Raw genomic sequence first — 27,557 nt, 5'->3', positions numbered from 1 at the left:
TTGTAGTGGAGCATCACACGAATCACTGGGGTTCCACTCCACGTGTGTGGAGGGTATCTGTTGATGAACCTTGTGATGCCGCGGGGCCATCAGGTGAAAAGTTTGGGGAAAGGAGTGCACTCTTAGTGTACCCTTACTTCGTGCAATAATAGAGGAGGGGGAAAGGTCAGTTCAGGTCATGCAATAACCCGTTAGGACTAAAATAATCAACTGGTGGTCTGGACTGCAAGTTTCTCACTGGTGTTTGCGTCATGGGATTTTATTTTTTGGAAAAATCTTTCATCAAAAGTGATAAACCCCCCCCCACACACACATATATCATTAGGACATCGTTTTAGTTTGAGTTGTAATTTATATTCTTGATTTGTCTTCACTAATTATGTTACTGAATGTTCCATGTGCCACAAGGACTGTGTACAAACAAAGCATGTGTCACAGTCTAGGACACAGCCTCATAAATGGACACCGAGCGTTCGTGGACGAGATCTTACTGTCCCCAAGCTATTGATCACCGACTTCGTTCTCCAGGAAACACTCAGTGCTTAATGGCGGCTCGAAACAAAACTAAATCGACAGCCCAGTCCTAAATCGAACTCCTGGCATTAAGTGCGCATGTCACGAGCACCAGACAATGTCCGACCCTGGAACCGATATTACACTAGGAGCGCACGTGACTTGAAGAACGAAGAATTGGCGTTTACAAACGGCATACCGTTGATATTGTCGTTAACTGACGAGGAATATGCGTTTGCAGTCCTTTATCTGTCTGTCTTTCTAATTCCCTCTGCACATTTTTGTAGTTTGAAGTGCATGACAAAGAGTCTGACACTTGTGTCTCAGGCAAACCAACCTCCGACAAATCAAACTGACATAATTTTGTCCACCCGGAAAAGCCAGCCTTGGCCACACCAGATATGTGTCGGGTATTTATTTAATCCACCCGCCACGACTGCCAACGATCCTGCAGTTCGGTTACAAGAATTAGTGACTTCTGACATGTAAATACAGAGCTGATGGACTGGAACATGGACAGTTTGTAAGGACAGCCTGCTTAGACTGATTTCTAATGTTTGTTTTTAGGTCTTGTATAACATTGCTGACTCGGTTCTCGCGTACTTTATATTTTGACTACTTCTTCTTTTCCCTGTTTGTTGATTTCAAGTTATTTATAAACACGTTTTTATTTATCAACACTCCAAGGCTCTTTTCATTAGAATAATAATAATTAGAGGAGTAACGACATGTCTGATCAGAACCGTTTTACTTGCCCACAGAACAGAAAGTGCGGACAAAGACATGACACAGCAAAGCTACAGCTGTCGGAGAAATAAAAGTTTCCCACGGAGATGTCTATCTTTGTCAGAGGAAATTTGCAATGTACAGTGTATTTTATCGCCCCGACTCTGCACGGAACAGACGGGTGAGGCCAGGAAATAAAACCGAAATTATGTCTGCACCATGCGGTGAGTCAGTACAGGTCTAAAGGACAGATTGAACGAGCGCTGGACTGGAGGTGTTAAAACTGGCCTTGACACCTGCAAGTCAGGTAGCAAGCCAGCTGCCGACACAAAGCTTTTCTCACCTTTCGTTTCATGCCTTTCGTCAAATCCAGGAAAAACTGACCCTAGGGAATAAGCACACGTGTTGACAATGTATTATCTCTCACGTGTTTGGCGTCAGGGTTATCCATAAAGATGTAAGCCACCATATTTTGAAAATGTAAAAGTAATTTCTGAATCCCTTGTCATTGTCATTTTGTTTTTTTAGAATACAATCATGTTTTAACTATAGGCGGAAGATGCTCGTCGGCCAAAGAAACACGAGGCGAGGAGGACATTAAGTCCTGTTGTCGCGTGACATCACGAATGACGGGCAGATAATCCAGAGAGGCGCTGTGATTGCCGCTGAGGGAAGGATGAACTCTCACCCCCGTCTCCTCCAGCTCCGGCTCCAGTTCGTCCTTGGCGTTCAGCGCCGGGAGGCTGGGTGACCGGAAGTGCTCGTGTAGCCTGCTTGTGTCGTCGACATCGCTGGCCGGGGATCTGTCGTCGGCGATGACAGTGGTGGTGTGGTCGACGTCTTTCCGGCTCGCCTCCCCGCTGACGACGTTGGTGAGGACGGCGTACCTGTCGATGCCCCATCCACTCCCCCGCGCGCGGTCTCGCACGTGACCTTTCCGCGGTCCGATGATGCTCTTGTCCAGAAACGCTCGCCGCTTTGTGCGCCGCTCGAAGAGGCTCTGCTCCGAGTTCAGCTTCTGCAGCTGCATGCGCTGGCGGGTGAAGTCACGTGATGTCATGACCTTCCCGCGATCCTCCCCGAGCCTGACCTCGTCGGCGCTCAAAGGCAGCGTGGTCAGGCTCAGCTTCTCCACGGGATCAGGCTCAAACTGGAACTTCCTCAGCAGCCGGCTCTCCTTCTCCTGCACCAGGCGGTCCTGCGCGCGGTCAGCCAGGCGTGCGAGGTCACGACCCCGCACAGCGCCCGAGAAGTGGTCCCGCTCTCGCAGGTCCTGGTTGATGCGACATAGTTCCTTCAGCACTCCCAGGCGCTCCCGCGCAATGCCTGTCGGGATTCCATTCAAGTTTATATAATCGTCAAGTAACAACTTTGTCAAACCTAGGCAAATGTTAATCCATATTGGAGCTGTTAACAAAGCCTTTGTCGATGTCCATGGGAATATTACCAAACTAAGTCATACACGCGACATTATATTATGGGTCTGATTAAAGGTGCTTTAATTTCATAGCCTTTGGCAAGACTTTAAAAGCCAAAACAAAATGAATTTTATGTATGTATATCTTCCGTCCAAAAATGATGATGATGATGATGATGATGATGATGATGAGGAGGAGGAGGAGGAGGAGGAGGAGGAGGAGGAGGATGGAGCAGGACGAGAAGAAAGATGACCACAGTCGCCAAGAGACAGAGACTCACCTTTCAACTCAGTGTACCATTTACGGTCCAGGTCCACCAGTTGCAGTTCCAGTTGTCGCTGTTTGCGAACGTTCTGCAGCGAGGCGACGGTTGAATGCATGGCGGTGAGTAGTGTTCACTAGCTCCGCTGCGCGTCGTCGTGTCACTCCCACAACTCCTTCAACTGTATGCACGAGCAGTCTGCTACCACTCGTTTCATTAAATGAGGAATCAAATCTTTGTAGCGAACGAACAGTAAACTTTATCCCTGTAAACCGCCAAACAACGCTGTCCTGTGTAGATGGTCGGTGTACACCATTAGGTTCCTTGCACAAACAATAAACAGTAACATAAAAGACTTTGGCCTCACGATCCCGCCTTTACCCTCACCAAACTTCTAGTTTTCTGACGAGGTCTGGTTAAACAAACCCCACGTTTTTGTTGACCTTTCTACTCGCACAATGTCGGTCTGACCTTTCTTTGATCTGTAAACTTGACACGGTCGACTGACACTGACCACACACAGACTTCAGATGGTGTGATACAAGCTGACCCACAGTCTTCCTGACAGATATTGTCCAGCGTGTAAGCCTTCGGGAAGTAATTTAATCCTTCTGATTGTGCTTCAGTATTCTGTGTGATGCCATCTGGAAAAAAACAAGATTATTAATCGGTGAACAAAAAAGTTTCATAGTATTATAATAACAATGATGATGATGATGATGATGATCAATAAATTTTAATAGTTAAATAAATATATTATTTGCGAACAGATTCCCAGATGTTAAAGGTCAGTAACAATCGGATAAATTCAATGTATCTACTTTATCCATCGATGTCTGTGGGTAGCTTGACACTGGTTTGTTTGTCTAAAAGCGGACAAATCTTTTTCTCTCTCACTCGACCCGTTAGCAATGCATAACTCCAAACCTGGCCTCAATCCAAAGTGAAAACAAATGTATGGAATGCCGGAGACGAACACACTTCAAGATCGAAACCTGTCCATTTCAAACAACATACTTGATTCCCATCACGTTTTTTTTTTTTTATAAAGAAAGATAAGTGTATTCTCGCAGATTTAGGGCTAAAGCTATTTGATACACCCTCGGTAAATAACCATAACTCTTGGAGAACTCAAGGGTCCAGCTAGAGGCGGCCTGGCGAAACTCTTCTCTGTGTTTGCTCTTGCATTTGCCGCCAATCACCACTGGGTGCCTGGCCTACCTGCTTCCTTCAGTCAATCCTACATACTTGTGCAAGCCGCCTGTCAGCAGGCGGGATGGATTGGTGCGCAATCTCCCTCTCTAAGCTGTCAGCCAGAAGCAAATGGTCTACAAATGATACATAAAGCATTGCTGAATGAGGCGGCGAAGGCAAACTAAAATCCGTTCAGCTTTTCTTGCGGGAGAACGAGAGCGAAATTGCGAAAGTGAAAAAAAAGTAATTACAACTGTCGTTTTGGGGGGAAGTGGCGCCAAATAAATGCCGAAATAAAGAACAGGTTTAAACGAGATGGTTTAACAGTGACAATCCCTTTGACTGTGCTGTAAATGAAGAAGGTATTGAGAGCCGCAGGGAGAGAGAGAGAGGAAGAAGAAAGAACGAAAGAAATAGACGGGGTAGTTGAAATGGATAAGGATAAACAAATAAAAAAAATGTCTCAAAATGTTTTGGTAAAAAGAGAACTCTTTACTTAGGATTACAATGGAGTGGAGCACAGAAGATTTTTGGAAGGGTAGCAGGTGAGTGACTGACAGACAGACAGACGGACGGACGGACGGACGGACGGACAAACAAAGCCAACAGGTCGTCCACAACAGCAGCACATACATACCCCACATAAAGGTTTCTTACCTATGGATATCCTTACCTTCGGTCTAATCTTCAACAGGTTTCAGAAAGCCCCATGTTTGTCCTGAGACCCGAAAGAACACCCAGCCGTTTCTCTCACGGTTGGATAACTGCATTTAGCAGACGATGTCAAGCAGACGACGAAATCTCTTGTCAAACGTTGTGAAACTGATCCGGGTACCTTGTCCCCATTCTCGTCCTGTCCTGCGGGCGTTCCTGGGTTGACTGAGAACAAGTGCTTTATAGCTCGTAGGTCGATGGCTTTTATCTCTTGTGTGGGAAAATCTCTGACTGGAACTTGAGACAAGCTGGACGAGGTAAAAAGATCTGTTATTCATTCAGAAGGCCTCAAATATCATACCATAGGACAGAAGGAACAAAGATAGTATTTGTTAAAATGTTTGTTTTATATATATACCCTTTGTAAAGACTAAAACCTAAAAGGGTATGCAGAAATTGAGGAATATTTCTCATTGTTTCTAAAATTTTAAATTATGTACTTAAAAGTGATCCATAATTAAGTTTAAGAAGCAGAGCTTTATAGTGTTTCGTGAAGTGATATGAAAGATGTCACGTACATGAGCAACAGCCAGTAATAAATAATTAATCTGATGATACTGTCACTGGCTTGTTTGTATGGTCGTTGGTGTGCCTGCTCTCACGGGCGCTGGAAGAGTACTCTTTAATTAATTTAATGAAATGTTTTCTGCACAGGAAACAGCCAACTCTTTTTAAAGGAAACAAAATGAAACTGAAAGAAATAATGACAGAAAAGGGAGAGAAAGAAAAAGCGAAGGAAATAAAGAATAAACAGACTATAGAAAGAAAGCGGATAAAGGAGAGAATGAAAGGAGAAGTTCTTGAGATGAGTGTACCAGCTATTTGATACACCAGACGCTCGTCACAGGACAAGTACAATGATCGTGTTCCCAAGGCACTCAAGCGTGCCACTGATCCTTTTATCAACACACAGCTGCAATTTGTTGTGTAAACCACAGAGTAATGTCTAACCAGTATGGAGCACTTACACTTTCTCTGATCTTTTCCCTGTGGGTTCCCCCTCTCAGACGAACCGTTTTCCGACCTAACGGGTTTGAGAGAAAGAGTTGACTCTTCACTCATCACTTATAAGTTTCTGTTCCACTTTTCTTGGCTAGCCCGGGTAGTGTGACCACGCAAGGCGCCAGGAATGTACAGAGGAAGGGAGAATGTAAAAGAAAAAGAAAAGAAAAAGACAGACAGACATACCGAAGTGTCCTGGCCGTTGACACCCGGGTGGCGGTGATAACCCCGTCGCTGACTTTCCGGGTGGCAAATGTGTAAAGACACGCGGTATAGATGTACACGTTGTCACTTATCGGCGGGCACCGTTGTCAATTATCTGTATGTACCCGTACCAGTTATCTCTGAGTGCCTTTAGGCGATTTAGTCCATTATCTTCGGCATTATTGAGTTTGAGATAACAGTTTGTATTTAATAACGACACCTCGACAAACAGAAACTGCGTCGTAATGTATCTTATATATAATGTACATCGAAACAGGAGTATACAACCTTCTCGTGGGTATTGAGATATTCAACATTCAACAACCGTCAAGTCACACCTTAGTCAAACCTTGGCAATTGTTCGTCCATGTTTGTCCTGTTGAGAAAGTCTTTGTTGACGGTCATGGCAATATTACCATCTTGTAAACAGTCGCAGACTAGATACCTTCTCCAAACCAGAACTAAACGAGAGAATGCAATACTGAGGGTGGAACGGATAGGGACTGGGAAAACAGGTTTGGCTCAGTAATATTTTAGTGAAATAAAAGATGTTATTTTCTTGTGTATTATATATCCCAACAAGTAAGGTTGTTAAGTGAGTGATAATAATGGTGGTGACGATGAAGAAAAAAGAAGAGGAGGTCAATGACAAAGAGTGGTGATGATGAATGTTCAGCATGCAACATATAAAGAATATCTTCTATTAAAAATGTCTTGCAATAGTGGTGAATAGGACGAATATGAGCATTGATTCACACCAAAGACTATTCATCTATGGTTTGACTACGACTGCTAGCACTTCTCTAAAGCTTTTTTCTCATTGTTTAGCTTTTGTAATCCTCTGATGTCAATAACGCATCAAAATGTCTTCTTTGTATCTTATTCTCTCTTATTTCTGAACCAGTCTATCCATATTTGGATCTCATGAACTTTACTGAACAATAGATTAAAAACGCTTAGAGAAAGAAGAGCGAACGAAAAAAAAGAAGAAAATAATGCCAGCAAAGAAGGAAGTTAGGGTCTCCTCTTGGAAGTGGAAAAGATGAAACGCGAGTGTTTCCGTTACAAAATGGACGAGAGCAATTCTGTTAATCCCCATGTGGGTAGAAGGACCTCCCAGCGCGGGTAGGTCTTGTCCAGACCACAGACTGACCCCGGGTATGAGAGCCAAGCCTCCCGCCTGCTGCCAGCCTCCGGTATCAAGAAGATCGATGGCATCGACTGGTCCTGCCTAACACCTTATCGCGAGCAAACCTTTCACAACAATCCCCCCGGGTCCTGCTGATGCTGTACTCGTGTTCCGACTTTTTTTCTTTTCGGTTGGAAACAGATTGGCTTTCACGGCTGAATAAAAGATAATATCTTTTATGGTGGTACAAAAGCAATTCTCGTCGGTTCCAGCTTATGAGTATGGGCATCAAACAAACCACAACAGTAATGAACGCCGACCACTCTTGTTCTGAACTGATCCAAAGTCTTTTGTTACCTCTACTCTTTTTTTTTTCTTTTACAGTCGCACTGATGGCTTCTGCTTGTTGCATCATGTTTTTTTACCTGACAAACTTTCCAAACCCGTTAGTTTAACTCGACAGCAAACGAGATACGGTGCTTTAACTTTAAATTTCTGATTGTTTGATTTTCTCTTCGGAAGTTTGTTCTCCAGCAACACCCTCCTACACTTGGCAATAAAAAGGTTTAAACACATTTTCTTTGAGGTCAGGGTAAGATTTCATCGTTGATACTTCCTGTTGAATGTTTTATCTAGTAATCGTACGAATACAAATACTCCTTGCATGCGATCGTGATAGGATAAACGAGCATGGTAAACACGAGTGTGCTGGGAGATTATTTCCAGAAAATGTTTTCTGTATTTATTAACAGCTAAGGTGGGGTCCAGCACCTCCGATCAGTGGTGCTTGTATGAAGTCAAGGGCAATACACACAAGGGACAACTTTGACAGGAATTCGTGACATACCAAACAAGAACTTAATTGTGTTTCCCAGTATCTTAAATTAAATGCAATCAAGTATGATCCCCGAATAAGCCCGTAATAAGCACAACAACAGCCAGCAGTTGGAACATTCCACAACATCATAAGTAATCTCAAAGAAATTGGACTTACCGGTGAGCCTGTGCAAGATGAATCCCCCGATCAAAGCAGGTTAAAGATAAATAACAACAGCCTCAGCAGCTAAGTGTTTGGCTGCACGGGTGATCTGTCGCATTTCCATACACAAAACTTCCCACAAAGCCAGTTTACCCAGGGAAATGTATGAACAAATTTATGTATGGAAAGAAAATGCAAGACCTCATGCAGCTGGGCTCCAGTCCATACAGTTATTTAACGGAAAAGTCGAACGTGGCGCACACAGTCACTTCAAATGCAATGCATGTCGGACACAATCACCTCCTTCTCTCTCTCTGATCCTCTTATCTCACGTCGCTCTGCGAGGATATTGCCTGTGCGATGGCGGAGGGCCACATGGCGGTCTACGCAGTTCCGGCCTCAGCAATGGCTCAGCTTTGCTTGTTATCACCGTAACAACGTAAATATTGAGTAATGATGTAATAGTTATTGATGGTATGGGAGAGAAAGCTAATAGATAAAGTAGCACTCGTATTGATTTTACCTTGTTTTCTTCTATTCTCTGTGTGTGTGTGTGTGTGCATACCTGTGCATACCTGAAGATATGTCAAAGGAAGAGAAAGGGGAGCTAGGTAGAAAAAAAATAGTAACTCATTTTTATCGTCTCAGGTGTTTAGCTCCAAGACAACATGGCTACAAGAATCGGTATTAAAAATACAGTGATGTTATCCTCTCCACACCGACTGAAGATAACCTATCATTAAATAAAACACTGCATACAAAAAAACAAAACAAAAACAAAACAAAAACAAAACAAAACAAAAAAAAACACACACCTCCATTCACAAGCTTACTTAATATACTCACTCATATTGACACTTTAGCTAAACATCCAATTACACAAGTAGTGGTGAGAGAGAGAAAGAGAGGAGGAATAGGAGAGAAATGCGGACGTCACATGAAAGGCAAGACAGAGAAAAATGTCCAAGAGGACATCATTGCATTCTTGGCCTAGCATTCAGCGTAATACATCACAAACACGGCAAGCCGCAAACACATCGACTTGCTGTTTTCAATCCCGCCAGTCAACGAAAAATTTACGATTCCTGCATTTCCAGCCCAGTAGCAACAAGAATAAAGTGGCTTTCCTTTCCTCTCCTGTCCACTTCCCCAGTTCATCCGTTTTGCATGTCGGCGCTTAATTCCATTGCTATCCTTCAATAACCCGCTCTGCGTTTGAAGCTGAGCTTGTGCATAAAGCCAGCCTTTAATAATAATAAAAACAACAAATATATAAGCATTCAATCAAAGTGTTACTGCCTCCTCCAGCCGAGCGGGTCCTTTTGGAACTAACGCACCGAGGTTTCGTTCCGACAGTTTCTTGTAGTTTGTTTCGAATTTTATTTCGACAGTATTGTCAAGCCATTACGACCTTCTGTGTTGTACTGGTGTCCTGGTTGATAGGAAGAAAGTTCTTTCCGATTTTGAGTCATATACCCAGAGCTTTTCTTCTCGACCTGATCAAGAAGGGTGAAATGTCCCTTAAAGAAGGAGCTAAGGCACCACCCAGGGTACACCACAAGATGTATTTGTTTCAAGATCTGGGGGCGCACGGTCGTTCCTGAGACATAGACCTGCAAGTCAAGCTTCGTCCTTCACAGGCTTTCCACCCAAAGCTTTCCTGGGTTTAAACCTTAAGCGTGGGATTTCGCTATCAGCTTTCTCCTGTGTCTACTTTGCGCAGCCTGGCAGGTTTGATTTTATGGAATAAGATACGGCAGCCGGACTCTTGAAAAATGAGACAGAAGCATTAGCACCTCAGCTAGAACCAGCTGTTGACTGTTTCCACTATCAACAAAACAGGGAGCACCTTCCTAACTGAAAGATTAAATTTTTGACCGATAGAAAAAATATTGCATTGAAATATTTTTTTTTACAGAAAAAGCCCATGTTTATCTTAAGCTAGTGTTATTACGACCCACCGGAAGTGTTCACCTAAACGATATTAAAAGGTAGTTACAATCAAAAGTGTTGTTATAAATTTAAGGATAAAGATTTGTGAGGAAATGTCTAGATATTTTCTGGGTTTAAGCGGGATTGTTAACATCTCCATGGCCATAATATTTCTGTAAAGTAAGTACCCCCCTCTGAGGTTTGTCGGTAGATTGATGCATTAAAAGCATTCATACAATCTAGACCAAGATTATATCCGAAATTTCAGAGATATTGCACAGTTCGTGAAATAAAATATTTTGTCACGTTTGCCAGCAGAAAGATAAACAAGTTAAACACGTGCAATGAGAAATTATGCTTATTTTTTTGTTTGTTTACGAAACATTCAAAATATTTCCAAATGTTTATTCGTTATCTGTGATATCGTTGTATACAAATGGTCATTCACACACACACGAACTTTGTATTTTCTCCTATTGTTTAAACATAGAAATAGTCATAAAAACTTCCAAAGTCTTATCAAAACACAACAATTAAAAAAAAAAATACTCAAAATACCTAAAATTCGATGTTATTAAGACTGATCACAGAGTTAAAACATTTCCGTCTTCACGTCTGCTAACTCTATTATCTTTTCAATTTCTGTTTGTACTAGAACACCTGAAAGCGGCTTCGTCAAACTGTTTGATCCATTTTGTTACAATTGCTATTGTCTGTAAAAACCTCGTCCTCCATTGATGTCTGGCCGACTATTCATTCCGTGAATAAATGGCAGTAAATGCCAACTTTGATCCACCCAATCCAGCGAAGGTGAAAGGCAACGTGTTCATCTACATTGTAAATTTTCTCAGCTTAGAGCATAAAGGATTCATTTGTTTTGTTTTTTAACGCCTTTGTAAACATGTGAGTGCAGGTGAATGGCACTTTCAGGGGACTATAAATAAACTGTGGTGGCAACGAGAGAAATCATAGCAAACACATGGCTGTACTAACCTCTGCTCTTGCCGAGTGATTTGAGAATGTTGCCAAATATTATTTATTATGTTGTAGGAAACATATTTTTACTTTTCATGTTTTTTTCTGGTTTTCGAGAAAATAAAATTTAGTTCGAAATTAAATATATATATATATTAAAAAATGGAGGGAAGGCTCACTCTCTCACCGGATATCTATGCGGAGAGTTCTCTTGAAAATCTTTAGTAATTATTAGGTTTGAGATTTTTACTGCATCTCATATATTAACATATCCCAACCTCTAGAATGAAACAAGGGGCAGAGTTGGGGTGTGGGTTGGGGCAGAGAGTTCTGTCCGCGTCTCAGAGGATGGGTGAAACAGCTTTGTATCTTCTGTCATCAGTAGGTCTCTCAACTTTACAGATTTTCATGGCTTCTGTCTGAATAAGTCTTGGTTGTAAAACACCGAGTCGGCACTTTGCATTTCAAAATAGAAGTCGTCCGAGCAAAACACTTGTTCCTCTCGATGTGCTTAAGGTGAGCACAACTTAACATTAGTATTTAAGCATTTACTCACCTTGAGCATTGGTATCACTGGGCAACGGTGAGAATAATTAGCACCAGACACAATCTACCATTTGCTTTCGTTTGATGGCTGCCAGTCACGTGAGTTGGGCCACCAATCGTTATAGGATCTGTTGACTGGCCACGTGACTGTATCATGACTGATTTTCTTTCACTCTTCTACATGTGTGTTTGCGCGCGCGCGAGCATAATTTACTCTACGTGACATTTCTTCCCATCTGAACGAATGAGAAAGTCGCCGTTGGTTTCAGGGACCTGGCAGGAAGTCTTTCGCCCCTCGCGGAGAAAGAAAGCGGGACACACAAAGGGCGACTGGGAAGATCGATGTGATTAATGCAGACACCTTGAATGTCGCTCACCTCTCTTGACGACATTGACGTTAGCCGTGCTGGGAGTACCCACGTACCCTGTGGTGGAGTCTGCGCAGTCTACCCGTGTGACTGCTTGTTGTCACAGTCACCTTTAGTCCCAGACCACACTTTGTGGTACTGAAGTACCTCCATTTCTCAAAGTGTTATTTGTATCTCCCTCTCTCTTTGACAGGACAAAGAGACTAAACCCCCGCGCATGCTCGGTGACATCTTGGATGTTTGTTATTGTACACATTGACAGTCTTTGTTTCTTTTAGCAGTAAAAATGCCTTGTTATTTTAAAACATTTGACTAGTGAAGAATATCCATTATCTTAATGAAATTGATAAGTGAAGAATACCTGTTATCTATAAATTTGTTGCTTGAGTGTAAAACAGAACAAGAAAACATTTATATGTCGTTTGTATTTGCATATTTCTTCCCTCTGTCCTCTGTACATGTATCATGGATACAATCGAAAAAATACACACAAACACACATTATAGCTTTTTAACTCTCATGCCACATAACTAATCTCATTCACAAGGTTAAAATTAATTACAATCAATTGAAATCGTAGTTTTTATTGAACATCTAACAAATAAACGAAATAATGTTCCAACACGCAATAAAAACGCACAAATATCCAAAAATATATTTTAAAGTAACTCATTTCTTCAAAGCACGAAATAATCTTGAAAAAAATAAATAGTGAGAAAAAAGATTCTATTAAACGCATCTGACTGCCTCACAGTAAGTATTGTAAATAAGGTAAACAGCCACCACATCAGATAATAGGTGTGACGAGCGTTTTGATGATAGCTTCGTCTAATCAAAATTTAGAGCAAGAGTTGTCGTCGTCACACTGGAAGTAAGAGGTCGGCGATATGGCAATGAAAACAATTTGGCAGCAAGGAGACCATGGGAAGGTCTGTAGATGATATATTCATTTTTGTCGATGATGATGAAGAACATGGACAAGAGAATTTTTTTGTTAAATATGTCCTTTTTTTCTATTACTAAAATCATTCTTTCGAGCACGAACATATTTGTCATCCACAATCATCCACTCTCCACGCAAACACACACAGAGGATGGCACAAGAAATAGCCAAAGCTCACTTCAGCGAATCATGGAAGATAAAAATAAATATCAACTGCTGAACATGGGGCTGTAGCTATGAATGGGAAGCATTGTGAAATCTTTTAAGTGCAATACAACAGGTTACCTTATCCTAATAATACCCTGACCATCTCTTTTCACCCCTTTCAAGTCCTGTCCATAGATAAGCCCCCCTACCCAAGACTTGATAAGGTATAACTAGTCTCCCTCCCCCTTTTTCTTTTTGATGGGAATGTTTGTGGCGCCTGGCATATGATGATTGCAGCTTCACAGCCAGTCGTCAATCTTGGATGATTTATATTCCAAGACTTTACTGGTGGACACAAAAGGCTTCTTCCTTCCTTTCTCCTAGCATCCTGTTCTGTCGGTGACGTACCCAAGTATCGGCAGCTGTGATGGAGACGAGACGTGGCTCAGCTTTCGTGATTCTGCAGTTCTTGAGTTTCATCGCAAACGTCTACCTCCATCTCATCCACGATGACAAGAACCTGATAAGAGAGAAAATGACAGCAGCGATTGTCATCACGAGCGCGGCATTCTGTGATCTGTGTCACGGCAGTGTGACTCATCAGTTCTCCTGTGACCTGCATCGAATGTCATAATAAATGGAAAGAAAAGTAGTTGTCGCATAGTCTTATGTGTCGGGAGTATTCTCGCTCGCATAATGTGTGTCTGGACTTTTCGGTGCGTTTAACATGGGTAGTCCATGGGACTGTGTCTGATGTTTTAGTATGTTTATCATAGACACTCAGCGGTCTTATGTTTTTGTTGCAACATTTTCTAAGACTTTCTAATGGTACTTTTTTGTAACCCCCTCCGCCAACCTAACATTACAACATGAACACGCTTCCTGGCTTGAGCTCCGCTCACACACACATATACACACACACAATGTCAAAGGGACTTAAGTACGGTTTTGACAAAATCTTGCAGAGTTGTCCACCTTTATCGAAGGAAGCGGTCAAAGGAAACTTTAAGGCGGGGAGGGTACGGTTTGTTTGTTTGTGTTTAATGCCGTGCCAGCAACTAGGGCTATATCACGGCAACAAAGGTAATTTTAGCTTTAAAAGTTTAGGGATAAATCTTCTCAAGTCATACAACCGTAACATTATTTAAAAGCCAACATAATAAGTAAACAAAATGTAAAAGAATGGATGAAGCGTAAAAAGGGGTGGTGAAGCCCAAAAAGGCCACCAACACGCAAAAAAAATAAAAATAAAAATAAAATAAAATTAAAAAAAATTAATAAATAAATAAAATAAAGAGAACTATCAGGATATAAATTTATTTCAATTTGATGATAAAGTCCCATTCTCTTTAAAAATGTAAAGATTGCTGCCGATGGGACGGACCTAAATAAGGAGAATAAAGAATTCTCTGCAAAAAAACTGCCGACGGATAGTCTGTAGCTCAGGACAGATAATCAAAAGGTGTAACACATTAAAATTTCCCCTACACCAGGGACAAACAGGTGGTGGTTCCCCTCGCAAGGTGTCCTTGCGTGGCATAGGTGTGTCCTATCTTCAATCTTGCAAGAACTACCTCCTCCCGCCTCGTAGGGTGGCACGAAGGTAGGCGGTCGGAAAGTCAGTGAAGAGTGGCGTATAATTGTTTTGACCCAGAGTGTCCCGCTGAAACCCCCTCCTCCGACACGTGTCGCCCTGCACGGCAAACGCAGGGGGCCTACAGAAGGCCACAGAGAAAATTGACATCCCAAGAAGGGCATTGTAGGAAAAGAAAGACAAGAGAAAGACCGATGAAGACAGAAAAAAAAGGTTAAAACTGAAGTATAAGATGGTGATGTTTGATCAGAAAAAGAATATAGATGAAAGGGCCATATAAGGGAGAAAAAGGAAAAGCATAAGAAAAAGGATTGGGCCAGCTGAGTCATCCAGCCAGAGAAAGGCCGGGTGTTCATCCCCGGCACGAGAAGCCGGGGCCACGGGGGCGGGGATGGGGGAAGTAAGTATAACGTCAAAAATAAAAAAGAAGAAATAAGAGAACTGGTTTAAGAGAATAGCAGGCCCTCATAAGAAATACGAAATTGAAACGCTTTGGTTTATCATCTGGAATAACAAGCACAGCAAAACAATAACGCAACTAAATAAAACCTGAGAACCGAAATCAAAGCGTGCAACACAGTCTCACCTAAATTTTGTTTTACGGTTACAGATTTTCGGTTTGCTGTTGCGGACTTTTACTTCGTCGAGGTTGACTTTTGTTTCGTTGTGTCCGACTTTTGTTTCGCTGTTTCGGGTTTTTCCCTTGCTGTAGCACGCGTTTTTGCGGCTGTAAGAGAATATGGGAAGTGACTTCAGCATATAAGTGATTGTCGTAAAATGCCTGAAATGCGTGGTAGCCGAAGAAGAATGACGTGTTGTATAGAAAGGGGGACAATCACAGTCTTGACACAAACGGTCACAATTATCATTTACCCACCTTCTTTTCTGCTTCTTGTCTTTTATACTGTGCTTTTATTAGAGCTGAAAAGAAGAAAAATATTAGCTATGCAGATATGTAAAAAAAAAGTTTTACATTTTGTAGTTTTCTTAATGTTCTCAAGATAAAAATTAATGGTCTTAAACTATCTAATATTATCTTTGAAATGGTCCACTTTTTGTTATTATCAGCTATATTTAAGTGATAATGTAATAGACAAGAATAAACTAGTTACTTTCACGATCTTATCTTTGTACCCTTGAAGATGTTGTTTATCATATCTGACGACTAAAAATTTCCTTTCCTATAAAAGGCACAAGCATCAAAACATCTACAGTTACCATGACAACTACACCCAATAATTTTCACGTGTTACATGCTTTCCTTTATAAAATTATTTTAAGCAGAGCAGCATGCGTGTGAGTCACACACACACACAGACAAGCGCGTACGCCCATATCCTTTCACACACATCCAATATAAAAAAAATAATAAGTGTATTAACCACCTGTCATGATCGTGCCGATGAATAGAACGACTGTGACAAAGATGTTGGCTGCCTGGACGCTGATCTGGTTCATCATGGTGCGCATACCGATAGTCATCACGATCCCAAACACCTGCACAACACCACAGTGTCATTAGGACCTCTCAGTTAACACCACAGCATCATCACACTCAAAACAGTAAACATAGGGACCACAAACATCAGGACTACCAAAATAACAAAATAACCAAAAAAAAAAAAAGCCAAAAAGTAGAGAAAGTAAACAAAAACCCAAGAAAAAATAGCATTGTAGTGCAAACATTGGTCCTTGAGCAGAAGAGCTTGAAATAAATATAAAATAAATCAGTAAATAGTACCCTTTTATATGTATGTACTATTTGCTTAAATGCATAATTAATATTCAATAAAATAATTGATATAACTTCCACTATGCCTATACACCGTCACAGTAGGCGAATAAACTTGACTTTCCATTTATTGTACTGACCATGGCGCTTGTTGTTAACAGTCCGGAGGAAATCCCCTCCGGTTCTGGGTAGGTGATCTCTGCTGCGAACTCGTAGCCGACAGGGAGATATCCAGTCATAAAAAACCTGACGATAATAGAAGTTCTCTACAGAGTTCTCTTCAATCTTTTTTTTAAAGTCTTATCTTCACGTTTCATCTCTATTTTTCTTCCTCTGCTCGTAATGACGTAATATCATACCACAAATAAAACCGGAAAAAATGTTTGTGACGTGAAAATCGCAAAGATCAGAATCCTTTAGGACATCTCAGCTCTACAGATTATCAGTTAGTGAACTGAAGTGACTGTCATTTGCTTCGCTAGAAGTTTCGTGCCTGAAAACTCCCTTTGCATACTTTTCATTGCACTTGTGTGAATTAAAAAAATATGTCGTTCGCATTAAAGACATCAGTTATTTTCCTTCAGAGCTTTCAGAACTAATTTATGTGTTAAGTTGCGAGGTGGTGTGCATCGAGTGAACTTACCCTAAAACTCCTGAAGTCACAAACACAATGCCGATGTCCTTCAAGGTTAATATAAATGTGAGCGTCAGCATCCCCATGGCACACAACAGGTAGATGGACACGGAGGTAGCCCTACAATTTAAAACAAAATTGAAATGGGCCCCATGATGAACACACGAAACCACTATGAACGACAGAAAGCGACTGGAAACTAAATGTTGTACAAGCTACCATCCTTCAAGAATTTGATTTCCAAAAGTTTCGGAGTTTGTTTTGTATGTTTCTAACGGTATTTCGAATGACTAGTAAATTGCAGTCGGTGGATTTTAAACGCTCCACGTATATGCACCTGATTAGTCTTGAAATAATTCCGTTTATATTTTAGCGGCAAACAAAACTATGTTGTTTAAAACTTCTCACCACCTCAGATTTTATTACCTGATAAGGACGCGCGCATACTTAAAGACAAACAAGTATACCCACTAAATATTTGTAAACAAAAAGTAAGTGGAGTAGCCTATTACTTTTTATTTGTCATTTATCAGTTAGGAGCCTTCCTCATATTTTTCAATACTTTTTAGAATTTATTTTCAAGCTGGATACCACAGTCACTGCCACTACCACCACTACCTAAAGATCTCTACTGGAGTAATATTACGTCTACTTACATAAATAAATAATATTCAGTGTTTACTGCTGAAGACATTTACTTCTGTTACTTCTGTAAGATCGTGTCGCCATAAGGACACGGAGAATGCTATGATTCAAAAAGATTTAAAGGCACACTGCGATAAAAGCAAATCTATAGACATACATATTAGACCAGATACAAGACCTGGTCAAGGTCCTACTTGAAATACTTGGTGTGGTCCAGCCAAAATCCGGCAAGGACGGCGCCGAAGATGCCGGTGATTATAATGACGAGGCCGATGTAACCTGCCATGACCTCCTCACCTGGGAAGTAGGTCAGGACTATGAAGTTCAGCAGGGTGGAGAAGGCGTAATAACAACCCGTGATCAAACCGTAGGAGATGGTGAGAAGCACGAAGCTGGGACTTTGCATGAGTCGAAGAATGGATTTGTAGTAGTTGGCGCTCACCGGCGTCTTCCTCCGCAGCAACTGAGCTTTGCTGGGAGCATGCTGAGGCTTACTCTGAAATACTGCACACCCATGCGCAAGTAAGCAGTACAGTCAAGAAGAAAATTAAAAACAAAACAAAACAAAAAACAAAAACTCTCCATGCTTCCGTTAATTACACTGTCGCGATTCCAGGTTTCACACTGTACTTTCGTGCGCTTTTTCACTTATCCTAAACTATTGTTTGTTTTTGAAAGAATCATGCCTATGTAATCATCGTCGGGAGAAACTGACGAAACCAACCAAGACAACAGGGAAAAAAATGTGATATCGCGTGGAAATTGAAATAATAATAAAGTGTTATCTGATTATCTGATTAATAACTGAAAGAATACAGTGCTCCGTTATCCAACAAGTGTGTGAAATTAAAATAAATGTCTTCAAAATTCTTGGAGACAAAACAAAAAACGGAATCATCTTTTATTATTCATCAGTACTGTTATATATCCTTCCCTCTTTCGTATGTTGTCCATTTATTTGTTCTTTATTTATTCGTTCTTGTCTCAAGCGCTAAGAGCATGCACCTTACGAGCGCGTGTATGCGCTATATAAATCACGCGTTTATTATTGTTTATTTTTGAAAACGCCTCCACCCCGTTCCCTTTCCCGGGGTTTATAAGTTCAAGCCAAGCAATACAATCAAAGTGAATGGAGGAGACATGGTAAGAAGTTCACGCAGCAACGACCTCTATACTCTCCCGTGCTCGTCACCCATATGCGGTGAGTGCGTGTGCGTGTGTGTGAGTGTGTGAGAGAGAGAAAGAGGAAGTGACGTGCCCAGCTAATGTATTGCTTACAGCACATCATGAGAAGCAGAATAATGGTGCAGATGGTGGCGCCTCCGTAGAACATGCCGTTCAGGTTCTCCGCGATCTCATCCAAAGAGTCGGAGTTGGGCACGATGATGGGAGGAATCAGGAAGCCCAGTGCCACGCCCACCTGTCGGCAACAGACGATACTGGCGATGGTTAGACCAGATGCCAGCGATTGGCAGTGTTGAACATGAACACATTTTTAATTACGACACCGCTTTTACACGCGAGTATACCTGTATAAATGATTGGGTGTGTATTAACATATGCACGAATAAATATGCATATAGACACACAATAATTTCATCACTACCTAGTGTCTATACATCTATAGAACGAGAGAAGGAGTTGTGCACTTCATCCTGCCCCTCACCTGATTGCCAAAGACGCCGATGCCGGTAGCTGTGGATACTTCATTGTGTCCGAACCACACGGCCGCCAGTCGAGGAGGGATGCTGACAATGAAAACCTGCGCGAGCCCACACAGTGTTTGCGCCAACATCAGCAGGTGGAAGCTGGCCGGGTGGACGGCGCTGCACTTGAGCCAGGCGCCTATGGCGTTGATGGCGCAACCCAGCAGGTTGTTGATACGCAGTCCGTGAGAGTTGAGGATGTACATGCCTGCCCCAAATGAGACTGTCATTCCCTCTAAAATATCGTGAGAATCTTATTTCCAAATAAAACACATTTTGACGGCCAGGCTAGTGCTATTTGCGCTTTGACAGTCAGAACTTTCACACACCTTTGGCAGTTATTCCCATTTAACACCTTGCACACAGTGCGTTAGGGATGAAGGCTCAGCCACTCTACACATTCAACCAGTTGGCTAGTGTGTAATTCACTCAGGTGAGGACATGGTTCCCACTGGGTAAAAGGACCGACAGAAGACATTTCTGTTTCCCTTCTTTCATTCCTTTATTTCTTTCTATCCCTCTTTTTCTTTGCAATAACTAAACTACTGGAGTATAAAGACATGCAGCCAATAAACATGCACACGCACCACAGCTGAGAGAGAGAGAAAGAGTGCATTGGCAGACACTAACGGTGCACGTAGAACGAGATGAACGAGAAAACCCTTCCAACAGTCCCGTATAAATCAACTTGGCTTTGCCCCGGTCAAGGCATTTGAAAATAATTATCTTTCACTCCAAATTGGAGAAATGCACAGTCATGCACTTCCATTAGGAAGGAAGATGCACCCACACGCGGGCGCGCGCGCGAGAGAGAAAGAGAATCCTCTAAAAGCTTTGAACCAAAACAACCTCTTGATGACCTGTGAGGTGCTAGAGGCCGCACTTTACTCGAGGCCAGCTTTACGTGGGGCCGGTTCCCATCTTCTCTCCCTCGCTTTCTCATCTTTTCCAACCCTCTTTTCCTTAAAGTACCAATTTGACATTTATAACTCTGCTCCTATTAAAATATATACAGCTAGAAAGTCCACAGGGCAGACGATGATTATATATAGTAACAAAACATTTTTGTCTCCTAACGCACAATTTCCTGTTTGTGTTTCCGCAGTAGAGGTCTAATAAAAGTAATAAAAAAATCGTGACTATTGAGTACACACAAATCTTCTCCTGATGAATGAGCTCATGGCATTTACAAAGTGTTTACACACATGAGAAATTTTACCAGCCAGAGCTTTTTTCATTTGCTTATCCTTTGGAAATCTATAAAAGGATAATGTTGGACACCTGTAATCAAACTCTAAGGTACACAGCAATTTCAACGATCGTGCTTTTATTGTATAAGCCGACCTAGTCGAAGAACGCAACGGTTATCAAGAGTCGACGAGAAGCATGCGTGTCTGTCCCGTCATTTACTCATAATTATGTGTTTGTCCCTCAAAATTTACCTCATTATTATTATTCACTTAATATGCTTTTATGTTTGCTATAGGAAAAGTTATAGATTTGATGGTCTGCGGTTGGCTTGGCGGGCCGGATCAAATAATACAATAAAATACAAATGTATTAATCCCCAGGGGCTATTCAAGATAGCGCCTGTACTAGCAATCATATACAGGATATAAAGAGATAATAACAGCATTCTCCATGTGTTTGTACAGAGTATTTAGTATGAACAGCTTAGCATCATCGACGCCTCTTCCATCTCTCTATGCAACCTGCATCGGGTGAAGATGTGGATCAACAGCAGCCATAACCTCGCTCCTTACAATTTTCTCAAGTGATTTCATGAGTTAACGAGCTTTGTCTCTGCAGCCAAGACAACACTTGCCACTTGGCCTTGTGCATCTTCAAACACTGACACTAGTTGCCCTGATCAATGCGTCATTTTTTTTTTAAAGTCGTGATTAAGAGTACATCTCACACAGCCTCCTCCTTAACGATGCGCCTGTCACCAATACTGTGAGCGTTGGCTGTCCTGGGTTCGGTTCTCGTCTCTCTTTCTCTATTTACAGGGCTAGCTACGTTGCCGTGATATTGTCTTAGCTGCTGGCTCGGCCTAAACCACCAATTCCCCTACCTCTCTCTTTCTCTGTCTCTCTCTCTCTCACACACACAGACAGAGGGAAGGAGAAAGAGATAAGTGCTTACCAAATGGTATAAAGACGAGATATACCAACATGTACACCAAAGACAACCAGTCGACGGCCGTCTCCTGTTTCAGGCTGTCCTCTGGCAGACTCTCGTTGTAGAAGCGAAGGATGACGTTGGCGATGATGTTGAGGTGGATCCACATGTAGGCGTTAGACATCGAGAACAAAGAGAACAGCGCCAGCATCAACCAGCGCCTCTTGTACAGCACCACCTCGGGGCCCTTTTTTCCGAGCTTCTTTTGATTGGTGTCGGCATCTTTCGTAACGGGCCCAGGGGACACTTCTGTCATGTGAATGGCGACGGCATCGTGCTCTACCGGATCCGAGCCTGACCTTCCTGGCTTATTACCGATTCGTTCTGGCTCCGTTCGTAGCCAAGGGCACAGCACTGTGGAGAGTTAAATAAAGATCATTAGTTTGTTTTTCTTTTAAGTGGCAATTTATTTCGGCAATCCAGCTCTCCAGACCACACGAGGTGGGCATGCTAAACGAACATTTTCAAGGAACGATCTTATAAATTTGAAATCCATGCTACCTAAAGTCATTAGAAATAATGGAAGGAAGTACCAGGATGGCGACTTCGTTATCTAATAATTTGTTACTCAAGTCGTCAACAACTAAAATGGCGCCTCCTGTTGTCTCGACTACAACATTCTTCATGATCTCGGCTGGCAAATACTGTAACTATAATATATTATATAGGACATTACTTTTACTCGCAAAAAATATTTATTTTTATATCGCATCCTCAGTATTAGTGAACAGTGTACAAGTAGTGTGAAACAAAAACGACAGGATTTTGCCATTTGCCCAAAAGTTTTCAATCAAGCAGCATCGCATGGTAAAAATAATTTCTTTTGTGGTTTGACGTAATTACCTTAATCTTAACAGAAATGTGGCCTTTGGGAGTGAAACAATAAACTGTACTTATTTTGGGGCCAGATTTTGCTCTTTTACTTCTCCGACCGCATATTAAGCGGGCAGATACCCAATTAACCGCTGGACCAGGAGAGAAAAAATAAAGTGCACTACAAGGGTATCGGACCGGCTAGTGTATGCACCTCTGTCCACGGACTCGGGTGTTTACTCCTTCACTGTGAGCTTCCCCAGAACCTTAGCAATGGTGAAAGTGATCATTCCTTCCCCACACGTCGGTCCAACACACTTGATCATATGCAAGACCAACAATATACAACCTGTACTGGCAATAGGCCAGATCAGATCACAATCTTTTGAAACGTTCGGTAAGGTTAGGTAATACTACCCACTCAAGATCCTGCTGTTATGTGCCACAAGTGCACTTGACAAGTGACGGGTATAGTTATAAACTTGAAAATGGTCTTTGTTTGCAAGGGAAAAAAACCCCACTGAAAATATAATTCACAAACTTGAGATATGGCACTCGTACACAGCGCGTAGACAGACACACTGCTATTGCAGGCGAGGTCAAAACATGAGTGAAAATTTAGAGAAGATTGTCCTACACTTATTTCTCTCTTTCTCTCTGCACATGCGTGCGAGCACGCTAGACAAAAAATAAAATAAAAACATAAAATAAATAAATTAACGTTATTTAGGGGCGAGAGAGATTAAAGCAACTTTAATCAATGGGCCTCTTTTAAGCAAGGAAATATGCTTATCTACGAGCATAAAACACGAGTGCCAGGTAACGTTGGTTGGTTTATTCAGTAGGGAAGTGCTTCCACCTTGCGGCGATTTCGCACTATGGGAGAGAGGGTGGGAGAACGAAGCCGAAGTACCCGGAGAATACTCCCGACGCCCAGCCCTGCGAACAGGTGTCACATACAGAGAGTGTCCCGAGACGAGATCTGAACCCTGAGCCGCTCACTGCAGTGGTGACAAGTGAGTGTTTTCACCACTACACTACCGGGCGTCCCTAGCTGTCAGGTAACGTTCACAAAGTGTTGACAGTAACATACAGCCGTTGAATGTGTATGCCAGTGGGACAATTTTACTCACTATAGCCAGGCCATCTTGGAATAGGAACCTGAACTGAGCGAGCTGCTGTAACTGTGATGTAGTTACCTTTGAAAACACAAAATCCCTTACTTTCCTACACACTGTACATTTTTCCTATTGCGTTTTGAAATGACAACAGGAGAAACTTGTGTAAATGAAGATGTAAAAAAAACCTGCTAGCAAAACCCATGCAAGCAAAAAATGCAGAAAACGACAATTGCTGCCAGATGTGCTTGTACAATAAGAGGCAGCATATGGCAGGCCTTATCAAACAGCAACAGTCCAAAGGCTAATTCAAAAGATGCATTAAGAAGGAATTTCATGCATTACCGTTATATCAGCTCTGTTGGATCAGATTAGTTATCACAAATGTGTCTTGAACAGAAATGAGCCTTGATATTTTCTGGGACTGTAAATCACATATAAATATATCCCAATGAAGATGTTCTTGAGACTCAGGGTGAGACATTAGGATTTGCTATCAGCTATGCTATTTATCTTCAGCAGGCAGAGCCACTAGCTGGCCATCTACTACAACAGCAGTACATGCACTACAGTGAGTAGGTTGCAAACATTTTATCACCACATTCTGCAGTTGTCCAGTTTCTAGAGACATCAGGGAGAAATGATATTCTCTAGAGACCACGCAAAGAAATCTGTTGCAGAATTAGAGTCATGCTTCATGTTCTGGTGGGAAGCTGACATTCTGCCAGTCATCAATTATAGCAGAATATGGTAGGTTTCAGATGTTATAGCCATTGCTGACAGCTATGAAAGAATTTGTAAGTTATGATATGTGATTGTGTGTGTTTTCTCCCTAAGATTGTACTTTTGATATTAATTAACATCTGTCATTTTATGAAAAACAAATCGAAAGATTACACAACATTGATGTTAGAACTGAAGGGGTATAGAACAAATGAAATACATTTGCTGAAAAAGTTCTATAAGCTGAACCCATTAATACCAAAACTATTTCTGTAATTTAATTAAAACTAGAGTTACATTATTTTTCTTCACTTCATACTTGAATGCATGCATTGATTAAAAAAAGTAGATAAGTTCAGAGCAGTGACATTTGCTTAAAATCCCAAATTTTAGGTTATATTGCTATTATTTTTTCATTGTGGTAGATAGTGTTGGTGTACTAAACCTTTCAAAATCAGCATTTTTATTTTTAGTTCTGAGCAAAAAACTACTTGAAACTTAAAATATTAAAAGTTAACAGCTTACCAACTATTTAAGCTATGACAAAAACGTTGGCATCCTTAAAATTCAGACCCCAAAAAAATCAATGTACTTGTCATTTTTTATTTTATTGTTGATTAAAAAATCAGACCTACTTTGAAATGATCTAAACAATTTGTACTGTCAGTCCTATTATGACATTCTCGCAAGTTAAGAAACTGCTACTTGCAAAATGACACAGAAATACTGGCAACTTTCCCATCCTTGACAGAGGACAAAAAAGCAGTTGGCAGGGAAAATAACCTTTTTCTTAAATCATCTAACTGTAAAGTCGACATCGTATAGTAAACAAAATATTTCATCTTCCCCAGCATTATAAAACTATAATTCAGCTACGTGATTTTTGTGCTATAAAAGTGGGTAGTTAAATCAAAACTATTGAGCAAAATTCGGTCTTTATCAGTTTGAAGTCTGTACTGCTTAAAAACACTAACGTTAGCTCGTGCTCTGACGAGTAGAAATTTCTAGATTTTTTGATATTCCTCCATTCAAATCTAAAATCCTAGCAAGCACATTCGACAAATAACAAATCTTTACCAGGGAACAGACGAAGCAAAAAGTTATGCTTTTATGTACATCTAGCTGTGGGTCTAAGTAGCAGAAATAAAAACATGCCATGGGAATGAGAGAAGGAGGATAGATCAGACGATCTTTCACTTCTGGCGTGTCTTCCTTTAACCGAGACGCTCGGTCAGTGAGGTCAGCCCACACGCTACACAATCGATACACAGCCACGCTCTTCCCGCCACCATGGCGGCTGTGTGTGTAGCTGTCTTTTCTCGGCATATCCGCGCGGTAACTCCAGTCTTGACATTATCAACAGATCACGTTCTGACTGCTACGTTTTTAACACCACTTATGCTCATACCCTTTTTGTCTCTCAATCGCCGTGTAACTAAAGTGATATAAATACGCATGACTCGCACGAGATTTAAACAGCTTGATGTAACAGCCCACGTGCAAAGATGAAGCTGAAACACGATGTGAACAGCATCCTTTGAAATATTTTACATGAGAGACAGAGAGAGCAGAAGTATTATTTGTTGCCCCACACAATGTTAGCTAAGGGTGTCGTTTTTCGCTGACACATATCCATGTAGGTACACAGGCACTTACCGAAGCTGGCGCAGTCGTGGCATTCCATGTCTGCCAGTGTGTTCTGCATGAACCCGGTGTGTTCACTGGCGTCTGGGGCGTCGCGCGTGCCCCCAGCGAACGCAACTCTCTGTCCGCGTGCTGGCTTCTTCTCCATTGGGTAGCTGCGGGCCGCACGGTTCACTCGACCTGAAAATCAATGCCGTCAGGTTCAGTTCTCGCCGCGCGCTGGACGCACTGGCTGGCTTGTTGTTTGTACTCAAGCCAATGACAATATCTCAGGTTAAATAATCACATCTGAGCTTTCAGTAATGAATTCTCTCCGCCGCTTTTTTGTTTCGTGGAAGGTTATTTTATTTACTCTAGTGAGAGGATGATTGCGTGTGGATGTAACAGGTTGCTGGCACCAAGTTGCAACACATTTGGTCGCCGGGTTATTAGTTACTGTGATGAATAACAGTGGCAGTCTCTTCCTTTTTATGTCCGCCGTCTATGTATACCCACCATTGAATTCTTTAAACGTGGAATAAAAGCACAGCTGTTACACGAACATTACTGATCATTATACTAATCAACATAGCTGTCAGTTGTTGTGATTGTAATTATTTATCTAGTCCGCTTGCTTGTCTTCATTGTTTATGACTCTCCGTCCTTACTGTTTGTTCAGTGATGTTTCTTTTTGTTGTATATATTTGTCGTTTATTAATTGTCTGTTTTCTCTTGCCATCCTTTATGTTCTGTTCACGTCATCTACCCGGGAGTATGCTCCTTCGTGAGCCTGATTATATATGCGTTTTACAATCATACGTTCTTCATTATTATGAAAGTGGTGTGTCTGTTACTCTGTTGATTTAATGGCGTTGATGATGCTCAAGTTCTGCTTTTTAATCCTGGTTAGTAAGTGACAGTGCAGCAAGCATCAGTTTTAAAACGTCTTATTTGTTTACACCTTAAAATGGTTGTTGTTGAAGCTGTCGTTGTCATGCACCAACACACGCCTACAGACTCGCAGCATGTGACACAGCATGCATCTATTCACATACACCCCACATACCAACCTTTTCATAATACAGATTTCCATATAAACAGGATGCATACCTTAGTTTCAGATGTCACAATGTGAATTCTTTTTCTCCCCCGCACCCTCAGAACCTCCGTATAGGTGTAGGAGTTGTGCACCTGCATACAAAGACGTACCACACCCATAACACTTGTAGCTATCTCAAAATAAACATATAATATTAAATACATGTAGCAGCTAGCTGGAGCTGTCATAATATACACCAGACAGAGAATAATTTATGAGCAGAGCAGATATTAACTTTAGCTTATGAAGCCGTACTTTTTATTTCCCAGTGGAATATCTGTTTGCTGATGTTTTGTGTTACTTGGCAATATATTTTGAAGCTTTTAGGTTCTTCCTCCCATGGTTCCTACCACAGATCTATGGATGCGATCTGAACGTCGAGAAACAAGTTGTTTGTCGACAAGATAATTGTTTCACGGAATACTCATGCATAAAACAAACAGGTGGAATGAAATAGCTCACCTGGATGTGGTTTTATCGCTTACAGATGGCTTCCTTTCGATGAAAATAGTAGATGTCTGTCGTTAAAATACGAGCAAGATTTTTCCTAAGCAGCAGTGAAATTAGGCGGTTTGGACCGGACAACAACATCAGGGGAAAATGACGTCAATAATATTACGTCATTTGTAGTTTTTAA

General features: G+C 41.5%; 2 protein-coding genes across 8 annotated transcripts; both read right to left on the bottom strand.

Annotated features, from left to right (window-relative positions):
- Window positions 1-243: 243 nt before the first annotated feature.
- On the bottom strand, window positions 244-12,169 carry LOC112566459. 3 transcript variants are annotated; one of them, XM_025242663.1, is made up of 5 exons: window positions 11,605-12,169; window positions 8,157-8,560; window positions 4,787-5,075; window positions 2,938-3,563; window positions 244-2,565 (listed from the first exon to the last, which is right to left on the bottom strand). In XM_025242663.1, exons 4-5 carry the CDS (start codon window positions 3,035-3,037, stop codon window positions 1,775-1,777), a joined length of 891 nt encoding a protein of 296 aa, XP_025098448.1. In that variant the 5' UTR covers window positions 3,038-3,563; window positions 4,787-5,075; window positions 8,157-8,560; window positions 11,605-12,169; the 3' UTR covers window positions 244-1,774. The 3 variants fall into 3 exon arrangements, with proteins under 3 accessions (XP_025098448.1, XP_025098447.1, XP_025098446.1); XM_025242662.1 differs by lacking the exon at window positions 11,605-12,169 and having other exon boundaries at window positions 8,157-9,422; XM_025242661.1 differs by lacking the exons at window positions 8,157-8,560; window positions 11,605-12,169 and adding an exon at window positions 6,016-6,387.
- A 361-nt stretch (window positions 12,170-12,530) lies between these two features.
- LOC112566811 (feline leukemia virus subgroup C receptor-related protein 2-like) lies at window positions 12,531-27,523 on the bottom strand. Of its 5 annotated transcripts, none has more exons than XM_025243181.1 (13): window positions 27,383-27,523; window positions 26,932-27,012; window positions 25,855-26,022; window positions 21,509-21,898; window positions 19,324-19,598; window positions 18,936-19,077; window positions 17,852-18,161; window positions 17,022-17,132; window positions 16,519-16,624; window positions 16,032-16,143; window positions 15,524-15,567; window positions 15,233-15,373; window positions 12,531-13,572 (listed from the first exon to the last, which is right to left on the bottom strand). In XM_025243181.1, the coding sequence occupies exons 3-12, from the start codon at window positions 25,988-25,990 to the stop codon at window positions 15,251-15,253; spliced, it is 1,749 nt and encodes a 582-aa protein (XP_025098966.1). In that variant the 5' UTR covers window positions 25,991-26,022; window positions 26,932-27,012; window positions 27,383-27,523; the 3' UTR covers window positions 12,531-13,572; window positions 15,233-15,250. The 5 variants fall into 5 exon arrangements, with proteins under 5 accessions (XP_025098966.1, XP_025098967.1, XP_025098968.1 ...); XM_025243182.1 differs by having other exon boundaries at window positions 19,324-19,586; XM_025243183.1 differs by having other exon boundaries at window positions 19,324-19,571.
- Between the last annotated feature and the right edge of the window lie 34 nt (window positions 27,524-27,557).

This window comes from Pomacea canaliculata, linkage group LG6, assembly GCF_003073045.1.
Source record: "Pomacea canaliculata isolate SZHN2017 linkage group LG6, ASM307304v1, whole genome shotgun sequence".
In the NCBI taxonomy this organism is placed as follows: domain Eukaryota; kingdom Metazoa; phylum Mollusca; class Gastropoda; order Architaenioglossa; family Ampullariidae; genus Pomacea; species Pomacea canaliculata.
This window is presented reverse-complemented; position numbering and strand designations above follow the sequence as displayed.

Excerpts from the sequence above, each read along its gene's own strand:
- LOC112566459 (XM_025242663.1), bottom strand. The coding sequence starts at position 3,037 with ATGCATTCAACCGTCGCCTCGCTGCAGAACGTTCGCAAACAGCGACAA. Across the intron at positions 2,566-2,937 it reads ATGGTACACTGAGTTGAAAG|GCATTGCGCGGGAGCGCCTG; the intron begins GTGAGTCTCTGT and ends GAATCCCGACAG.
- LOC112566811 (XM_025243181.1), bottom strand. The coding sequence starts at position 25,990 with ATGGAGAAGAAGCCAGCACGCGGACAGAGAGTTGCGTTCGCTGGGGGC. Across the intron at positions 19,599-21,508 it reads TCTCGTCTTTATACCATTTG|AGGGAATGACAGTCTCATTT; the intron begins GTAAGCACTTAT and ends ACGATATTTTAG. Across the intron at positions 19,078-19,323 it reads TCGGCGTCTTTGGCAATCAG|GTGGGCGTGGCACTGGGCTT; the intron begins GTGAGGGGCAGG and ends TGTTGCCGACAG.